Here is a 10,519-nt window from a genome sequence, read left to right as displayed (position 1 = left end):
ACTAGTTATTAACGACTACCAGAAAGCTGGTGGAAGTAACACAGAGCATTACTTATATTCAAGAAGACAACGATAAGTGCTCGGCTTATATATTTATCAAGAGGTGGAAAGTGGTGTAATTGGAAAACTTGGAGTGGTCTGAAACAAGAATAAAGAATGAAGTTGAATGCATGGTGCTATTAGTGTATATACAGAAAACAGGCCTATGATCAACAATGAAAACAGTAGACATTGTCACACCCTATGCAATGTGGGTAGGTTCCTTTGTCAGGGTGTAGTCAAACAGGGAAGAAATGCCTCTCTGTTGGTTTGCATGTGCACTGAGGAAGATAATTTGTTGGTAGTAAAAGGCTGGATGTGTCGTGCCGTTCTCTGTTAAAATTGTCTGTGATAAGCATTTCAGATTTGATGGTTTATTTCAGTGTTTTATTATTTTGATTATGCATTAGCCAGAAAAGTCTACTTGGCAAAAGTGCCTTTTTATAGGGGTGATGAAGATATACTCTTTGATTAAGTAACTTATTAAGATTAACCCACTATATAAGCAGAGTGTGAAGGAATCAAACTCAAGCCTACTGGATGAAATTCATTAGAAGCTCATAGCCTTAATGTTATGTGGTTTACTGTTAGTCATAGAATGTGGCTATCCATGTGTCCTGCTTTAAGTCACTGACATACTCCGAAACCAAGTATGAACACACATTGATGGGAGTAGCTTTTACTCAGGTACCATCATATTCATCATCTGTCGGAAATTCTGCACTACTGAAGCTGTAGGATGAAGAGGGTCTGAAGTATGTATCAGCATTAACCTCAAATTTATGCAGCCTATTAAATCAAAGAATATTAAAGCCATTTATGTATGCCACAGCATCCTTATTACAGGGCTTATATGAAGTCTCATTATTACTGAAGTATATCTGTTTGAAATAGTCCATCCCAAATCAGGATGCTTGGATACATGAACTCTAGTGTACGTTTTTTAGGCATTTTGTTCATATTTCTAATACTAATGGAGGTTAGACATTATAGCACTAGAACTATGGTTGTGTCCTAGAATAGATGCACATTGCCTACAGATGAGAGTAGCACTGTCTTACATTTTGGATACCCAGTATGAAGCCTGATAATGACACATTTAATTCTTGGTAATAAACATTATTAATGTATAATAATACACTGAGTCTTATTGAGATGATAACACCTGCCATAATCTTCTAAGAGCTATCACAGAGCTGCACAATTCACAGCATGCAAGCACTTGTTGTGGCAAAGTGGTATCGCCATTTATTTAGGTATTTGCTCATTTGTATTTGATTAGGGCACTGACCCACATAGATGTCTTTCAGATTCAGCATGGCATCACTTTCTGGTTAAGTGACTTGCTAACAGTCACAGTTGTGGGAATTAAACCCTGGACTGTAGAATGAAGCTCACTGACGGTTCATAACTTTAATCCTCAGCATTATTTACCATTAGGCAAAGCACTTGCTGCTGGAAAGTAGAAGCATGGATAAACAGTCAAGGTTGGACTTTGTGTGGCCATTAGCAGCAAATGATCCATTATAGGAATTAATATTTCATTAAAGTGTCTGTGGTAATTCATTTTGAAGTAATGTAAGATCTATTATATAAATCTTGCAGATTTTTCAAGAATAATGCAAGTACCTTATGTAACAATTTCAATAAGCTAAATGAAGAATTACTTCCTATATCAAAATGTCAGGAAAGGTCAGTGCCAGGTCACTCTAAAGGTTACAGTCACCTTAGAGCATTGTATCCTTTCCTGTTTGCAGTTTTATCAAAGCTTGCTGCTTCTTTCTAGGATAAAATCTCTTTACAATAATGAAGTATCAGGTTCCAGAATGCTTAGTTGGAGATACATGAAAGAAAAATAGGGCTACATACAAGAATCATATCTATACTTGCTTAGAAACAACAGAAAAAATTAACTCTTCTCTCTCTCTCTCTCTCATTTTTTTTTTCATAAAACTTTCCAGTGTTTGTAGTTTTTAACTTATGTTATTCCCCTATAATTATTTCCATGAATCCATCAGAAATGCATCCTAAATTACCTTGAGGGATCAGAACTAATCCCCAATAAGTATCAAGACCACAATGAACCTTAACATATATAAATACAGCTTCAGAAAACCAAATATAAATGGATGAAGCAGACACAACCATAATTGAGTAACTGACTGCTCTGCAAGTTACAGTAATTTCTAACTATTGCAAAAGAAAATATGTTTAATTAACTGCAGCAGCTAAAATAAAAATATTTTCAGCAATACAAATTTGTGATTCCCTAACATGCTCCTCTGGTAAGCTAAACACAAAATACAACACCAAGTCTATCATTCCTCGGGGTAGCATGAGGGCATATCATCTGCATGAGTGCAAATGGCTAAGAAATTCGATCGTGGCCATTAACATTAAGAGAAGGAAGTAAGAGAGAGCTCCAATTACTAAAGCAAGAAAATCATGAATTATTAACTCTGTGGTTATTCTCACAAGCTCACAGCTTTACTTAATTGTAGACTTCTTTAAAAATATCATCAGTGTTATTGCTGAAATATTTCAATTTACACACTCAAGTTTTCTGTTATGCAAAAAATATCCTTTAAACTTGTTGTGGCAACAATGATTCTCTGCATGGCCAGCAGATCCAATGCAAAAAAAGGTAAGGATGTTTAGTCTGTTTTCTTCACTGTTTGCAAGATGTAAGTGCAGCTACTTAGCAGCTGTGGTCAAAGTGTTGATTATGAACGATATTCTTTTTAAAGGAAGCAATTTTTGTACAAATATAATTGTATTGCTTATCTTACATAAACCTCAAGGATACACAGTTATGTACACTTGTGAATTTTAAGTATCTGTCATCAGAAGTTTAAAAATGCTATTTGTGCAATTAATTATATTTGCTTTCCTTTCTTGCTCTTTCAGCTATTCTAAACTAGAATTACCATTTTTTTTAAACTGCTCTTAAAATTAATTTTTCTGATTGTAGAATTGGTCCTAAAGTTGTGATCATATGTAATTAAACTAAAGTTTACTATCTAGTGGAAAAACTGGCATGTTGTGCCTTATGTCTTTGTTTTGTACAGGTGTCAAATGTGGAGGTGTTCTTTCTGCACAAATGGGCAACTTCTCCAGTCCAAACTTCCCTGGATTCTACCCATATGATACGGACTGCACGTGGCTTATAGTTGTTGCAGAGGGATCATCTGTTATGCTAACATTTCATCACTTTGACATTGAATATCATGACTTCTGTCACTATGATTATATTAAAATCTATAATGGTGCCACTCAAGATGAAGGAAACCTACTTGGAAAGTTCTGTGGTAATGACTACCCACCACAGTTTACTTCATCTTGGCATGTCATGTCAATTATCTTTCATTCTGACCGGCATGTAGCCAACAAAGGATTCTCTGCAGCTTACAGGAAAGGTTAAGTATATATTTCTATTCATTCGAGATTACAGCAATATTTTTTTATCCCTGAACTTTAAACAGAACAGGACAGCAGTGGTAGTTTGCTGCTATTACATTTGTATTACTAGAAACAATAATATCATTCCTAGGTGATTAAAATAAAATGTACATTTGTGCTTTTTACAAGGTCACATAAGTTTTATCATGGACCATGTCCCAATTGTCGACAAACAGCTGTAGAACCAAAATGTCTTTGAGGTCACAGTCTAACTTTTCCCAAGCTACACCAATCTTGGTAGTTGCTATGGATATATATATATATATATATATATATATATATATATATATATATATATATATATATATATAAAATATTAAGTACTGGGTACAGTTTTTTCCTCAGCAAAGGTATATAAAGGTCTTCAGCACCCCCCCCCCTCCCCGAGAAGTAAAACACTTTATTGCAGTGTTTATGTGAGCAGCAATTAACTGGTATTCAGCCAAATGCATTATGCATATGTGTATGCTTTGTGTGTGTGTGTGTGTGTGTGTGTGTGTGTGTGTGTGTGTGTGTGTGTGTGTGTGTGTGTGTGTGTGTGTACCCTGTTGTTCCAAACTTATAACAGCATTTACACAGGTTATAGTCTGATAAAGTTATTCCATTAAATGTGCAATCTTTATTAATGAGTGAAAAGAAATGTGTTTTGTTATGTACTGTCTGTGCCTTCCAGATGCTTGCAAACAGGTATATTTATTTTTAAGTGTGAGAATTTAGCAGAAATAAATACAATATTTCCAAATTAGGTGTCATAATCATTCAATCCTACATCTACTGCATAAACTTAAGAGATCATTCTGAAAGAAAGTTTGTATTACAGTTATATATTAATTACATGATGTAATGTGCTGCAGCTGAAAAAACAGAACTAAACTCAATTACAGAGAACGTATAGCCTGCATTAATACAGCTATGCTTGTCAGAAGGTTATTATTACAGTACAGATAGCATATATAATGAGCTGGGTAACAACAATAGATGTTTATCTATTTGTAGGATGTGGGTTTGAATATGGGGTTATTATCTGTAGGCACTGTATACAACTCTGCAGCTATGCTCTTACACGTAACCTAATGCTTCCAGATGTAAACATGCTAAGTTGGACTTTGTAATTATGGTCACAGAGGTTTCATTCATCCTTGCGGCCTGTTAAACCTCTGAATTCTTCACCATAGACTATGCCACAACTCACTGTTATTACCAAACACTGGAAAGATTGTAATACAGCCACTTTTTTTCAGTGGGTTATGACGTCTTTTGTGCATAAACCCTGGAATGTTAGCCTTCTGCAATGTCCAAAGAAAAGTATGATGCAGTGGATATCCTGGCAGCCAATCCAGGGTACCACTTCAAGTAGCCTTGCTGGAGATACTTGGCTCCCACAAGTTATTTTTATGCATCACTGTAGTACAGGAGAGGGTTATTGAATATTTGGTACTGAGGGTTTTATGCTCATGTCCTCATCTCTGGTTTTAGTATAAATTCAGTTTATAGCTTATAGTAGGGACTTGTGATCACCTTTATAAAGCAAGAGAAGCATGCTGAAGTCTCATTTAACATAAGCAGCCCTGGGCAGCTGCATTCAAAAGGGCTAAACGTTTGCAATTTGCTTACCATGTAAGGAATGTTATTCACTTTCTTATGAAAGCAAATACAACATTATTATCCCTGCTGCTATATGTCAGATTAAGAAATGAGAATAAAACAGCACTTCTTCCAGGAAGCACTGAAGGTTTGTTAGCCAAAACTCTAGTTACTTAATAATGTACACAAATTATTTTGCTTGGGGTTATACATTTATTTTCTTGCTTAGTCTGAGTCATACATGATTGGAGTCTTCTTGGATGCTGATTAACAAATTGCAATAAAGATTTGCATTCAAGCAAACTAATCTGAAAAAACAAGAACACAAATGTACGAAGCTTTGAACAGTGTACTGCTATGACATGTCAAGTGGGTTAGGTAACTTCTGTTTAATAAATTCCACTTGCTATGTAGCTTTGCAAATATTCACCATATGCCAGGGTTGCACTGCCATTGTTCTTAAAAGAAGGAAGGGCAGATGGAGATATGGTTGTTTAGTATAGATTGACAGGCAGACTTTAAAAGTATTCGGTGGTATTTGTCAACACTATTGCTCAGTCGAGCAAGGCTGGGACACAATAAATCTGTCCAAACACATACCAGTTCAAAAAGATCAGTACACAACAGGGCAAGTCCATTCTTTTTCCATTGTGTAAGCAAGCACAGTACTTCATGCATGGCGTACATATTCAAATACACCTCCCGACTGTATACAATTCAAACAGCCAGCACAATCAAAGTAGTGTCTAGTCCCACTGAGATAATATATGGGAAAACTGCATACCTGTCAAAGGTGTTGTGTTGTTGAATGAAGTGATCCCTCTTCTCTGCTATCATGCTGCTGTTTACTCTAATAAGATACATACGAATACACTTAAAAAAGCCCACCAGCTCAGCTGCACATTAGGAAAATGCCTTCTGAGAATGGAGTTCCCTAGGCTGCAGACAGACCTGCTACTACACTATATTATGGTAAGGACTGCTGGTTTGTCCTAATACCTACTTACTGTAATGAATCACCTTTAATTATAATAGTCCACAGCATGGTGGTGAAAGGCAGATGCTGATAGTACAGTACAGTAAATGTGTTACCAAGGACCTACACAGCTTCTTGGTAAGTCAGACTGTACTGCACTGTACCATACCTAACTACCTAACATCCCTGTGTTATGTAACACTGTCATACTACTCAGAACTGTATCAGCCAAAGTACAGGTGTGCCTACCATACATCAAGGTACTATATGGGCTCCTGTGCACCATTTAGTGATATGGGAAGATGCCCATCGGGGACTACCATGATTCATAGCTATGAATAATGATAGCCCCCAGCAGCATAGTAAACATCTGAATCCCTACTATTCATAAACTTAGTGGGCACAATGTTACTATGTATCTTTGCACTACATTTATGAATAGTAGGGATTGTATAGTGATGCTGAAAACAAAACTCCTCGCCCGGACGGCAACTGCAAGACCAAAGTAAAAGTAACACTACAAAAAAGGCCAGCAGATTCGAAGAAACAAATATTTATTTATAATGATGTACAGACCGGTTTCGGTCTAATGACCTTTCTCAATGTAACAAAGACTAATCCAAAAGCCTTAATTAAATACATGTAACCAAATTCAAACCCACCAATCAAAAACATTTTTGATATAACAATTCAAAAATTAAAGGTATAAATCCATTATACAAAAGCTGCATAAAAATAGAATCATTATATGACAATGTGAGCATACATTATATACACCCAAAAAATATATAAAGGCGTGTATATACATGTGACCTTATAAAGTATAAAAATACATCACAAGATTAAATATAGAAAATCTAATCACATAGTTCATATACAAAAATAATCAACTAATTATGATTGACCCAAAAGTCAAAACAATAGGTCAAATGTATTATGTAAAAATGATTGGTTGCACATTATGGAGCCACCTAAATATAGGTGTATATGTATCACTAATATCATGAAAACAATGTATAAAATTAATAGTAAAAACACAGATAGAATAAACTGATCAATAATACATTACAAAAGCTTAGTGATATAAGATATTATCTCTCATAAAATATACAAAAATCATTATTTATAAATGATCATTCAAACCAGGGGGAAATAAACCCCCTAGGTTAATGATCCAAGATCTCTCTTTTTTATTAAGCATATCATGCCACTTATTTTTGGAAAAATTGGAATCAACAATCCTATCAATAATAGTGAATGAAAATTTGGCTGTATTGTGAGTCTGAACACGTTTATATAATGCATTAGTTGTTACTTTGTTGCGTATATTGCTTAAATGTTCAGAAATTCTAAGTTTAAATGGCCGAGAAGTTTGGCCAATATAGAAAGCTGAACACTGGCACTCAGCAAGATATATTACCCAACAACTACTACAGTTAGACAATGTGCGGATTTCAAAGACTTTAAAAGTGTTTTTACTAGAGAATTCTTTAGTTTTCAGTACATATCTACAAAAGATACAATGTTCACATGGATAACAACCATATGCCTTAAATCCCCCCAAGGTCTTTTGTATTTTCTCATGAGATTGAGTAGGCAGAGATTTTTTATAATGATTAAGATGGCCCCCTAAGGTAACTCCCTTTCTAAAGGAGAATTTGCATCTATCATCTAAAATAGTGGCAAGATGTTCCTCAACAAAAAGTATGTCCCAATATTTATTAATAGCCTGAGTCAACAATTTAGTATTTTTGCCATATGTTGTGGTAAATCTTATCTTGGAATCACACCTAGATTTGGATTTGCCATAGGTCATAATTTGTTCCCTGGACATATTGTTCACAAAATGTTTAATCCCAGCCAAATGCTCTTCCAAATAACCACGTTCCACAAATCTGTTAGTAAGATCATGATCACAAGTTTCAAGCTCTACTTTATTTGAGCAAATTCTTTTATTCATCATATACTGGGACTTAGGGATATTCTGCGTAATATGACACGGATGACAGCTGGAGGCACGCAATAAAGAATTAGAACTATGGGGCTTTCTATATACCGTGCTAGTTAATGTTCCATCAGTCTCCTTTGTAACTAACACATCTAAAAAATGAATGTATTTCTTGTTAGCAGCCACCGTAAATATAATACCCCATTTGTTCTCGTTGAGATAATCAATGAATTCATTCAAATAAGTCATGTCTGACTTCCAAACCATCCAGCAGTCATCCAGGTACCTACACCAGATATCTATCTCATCCAAATAAAGATTGTGACTCCTGTCATAATATAACTTGATGCTCCACAAATCCCATAAAGAGATCCGCATATATGGGAGCAAAAGCAGCTCCCATGGCAGTACCTCTAATTTGTAGATAGTATTGTCCATTGAAAAGAAAAGACATTTTTTGTCGAAACTAATTCTACCAAACCCAACAGAAAGTTATTGAAATCAGTGTCATATAAATTTAGTGTGGTAAGCCAAAACTCAAGCACCATAAGCCCTGCCCAGTGAGGGATACTGGTGTATAATGCTGTCACGTCCAAGGTGCACAAGAGCCACCCCTCCTCCAACTCTGAATTCACGATAATATTGAGAAATTCCGTTGTGTCTTTAATCCTAGCTCTTACACCCTTAAGTAGGGGTTTCAAATATTTAGTAAAAAACATGGAAATAAGTTCCTGACACAATAGGTCTCCCCGGGGGATTATGAAGACTCTTGTGCACCTTGGGAAGAAGATAGAGAAAAGGTACTATAGGTTCATCCACCATAAGATGATGCAGAGTTTGATCATCTATGACACCCTGAGCATGAAATTGTTGAAGAAATTCATCAATCTCAGCCTTAAATTTAGAACTTGGGTCCATGAACAAAGGGGAATAGAACCTAGCATCATGGAGTTGTCTCATACCTTCCTTGATAGAATCAGCCCAATCCACAACTACTATGGAGCCCCCCTTGTCTGCTTGTGTTATCACCAGATCCCTCCTATCCTTTAATTGGAGCAGTGCCTCTCTTTCCTGTTGATCTAAATTATCTTTCAAAAAATAAAATCCACATTTATTAACAAAATGAAGTTCCCGAAGCGCACATTTTTTTAAAAATATCCATGTATTTGTTCATGGGTGGAGTAAATTTAGATGCACGGAATCTAAATGGGCATTCTTCTGAGCTGTTTTGTTGTCCTTGACCACCAAAAAAGACTCTAAGATTTAATAATCTACAAAAAGTCTGTAAATCCTGCACAAAATCATATTCAGACACATTAAAAGTTAGAATATAATTCAAACCTTTATTGAGAAGCTTATATTCATATTTAGTTAAAACAGTGGTGGATATATTTATGACATTGTTGGTTTCACTTTGAATTTTAACAATTGCAGCATTGTTTCCAAATTGTCCCCTATGTTTATGTTTCCTACCTCCCCCATTTTCTACCAACCCTAAAGGGTTTTTTCTGAACATACTGTTCAAACTGATCAGTCATACTCCATTTAGAGGCAGGTGACGTTTGGAGAACCTCCTTTTCATAATCAGTACAAGAGGAAAAGTCTTCACTCAACCTATCTCCCTTATATTTTTTAAGGATGGATTTCCTTTTCCTTTTAGATCTAACTGCCTGAACATTATTCTTCTGAAATGTAACATTCTTAGAATACTGAAAGGGATTACCTGCTTTATAATCCGATAAATCCCTATTGAATGTATTGATCTTGCCCAATTTAAGCTCATTCTCAACAACCAACAGATCAGTACTCAATTTCTTCAAACAATCTTTATATTCTGACTCCCATTTATTCAGCATCCTGGCACATTTTGGAAACTTCCAAATTCAATATCTCAATCCTTCTTCCATAAAAGGCATGGAGTGCCCTAACAAATTCCATGGTTGAGTTTTGTTGTATTTTTGCCCAACCCTCCAATAATTCAGCATCTGGTTGACCCACAAGAGGTTTCAACCTGATTCGTAAACCTCTGGGTGTAATGCCTTTGCCCATATAAGCTGAAAACAGTTGACTATGCCATGCACAGGCCTGTAAACCCTTCATTTTCTTAAAAATATTGTCAAAAAAAGCCTGACAATCATCCTGTGTATCACCAATGATGTCACCAGCCCCCTTGTTAGTTATAGTGGATGTAAACACATCAATGTAATTTTTGTCATAAGACAACCCTTTAAGGATGGTAATAAGATCCATGTTTGTCCTTAGAGCCATATTTTGAATGTCAATAACAAGTAGGAAGACTGACCAAACACACAACGCAATGACTATGTATAAAAATTTACAATTTGCAAATTTTAATAAAGAGGTTGTATCCAACATATAAAATAAAACATAGATAATGAGCAAATGTCCTAGGCGTTATATCTAAAATGGAAATAACTAATGTCTAAATGCTCAAAAATACATGAAAAATTAACCACAAAACCATTTCTACATTGCACATCTAACTAACTAGA

General features: G+C 35.4%; 1 protein-coding gene across 1 annotated transcript in view; it reads left to right on the top strand.

Moving 5' to 3' along the window:
* Positions 1–2,588: 2,588 nt before the first annotated feature.
* The window catches only part of CDCP2 (CUB domain containing protein 2), an 87,576-nt gene continuing 79,645 nt past the window's right edge, over positions 2,589–10,519 (top strand). The window contains exons 1-2 of the mRNA XM_044084859.1: positions 2,589–2,683; positions 3,108–3,455. Of these exons, the coding sequence (XP_043940794.1) occupies positions 2,608–2,683; positions 3,108–3,455 (424 nt within the window). The 5' untranslated portion in view covers positions 2,589–2,607. The remainder of the gene's footprint in view (positions 2,684–3,107; positions 3,456–10,519) is intronic.

The sequence above is a fragment of the Protopterus annectens genome, chromosome 10.part0 (assembly GCF_019279795.1).
Source record: "Protopterus annectens isolate FY-2018-M chromosome 10.part0, PAN1.0, whole genome shotgun sequence".
In the NCBI taxonomy this organism is placed as follows: Eukaryota; Metazoa; Chordata; order Ceratodontiformes; family Protopteridae; genus Protopterus; species Protopterus annectens.
This window is presented reverse-complemented; position numbering and strand designations above follow the sequence as displayed.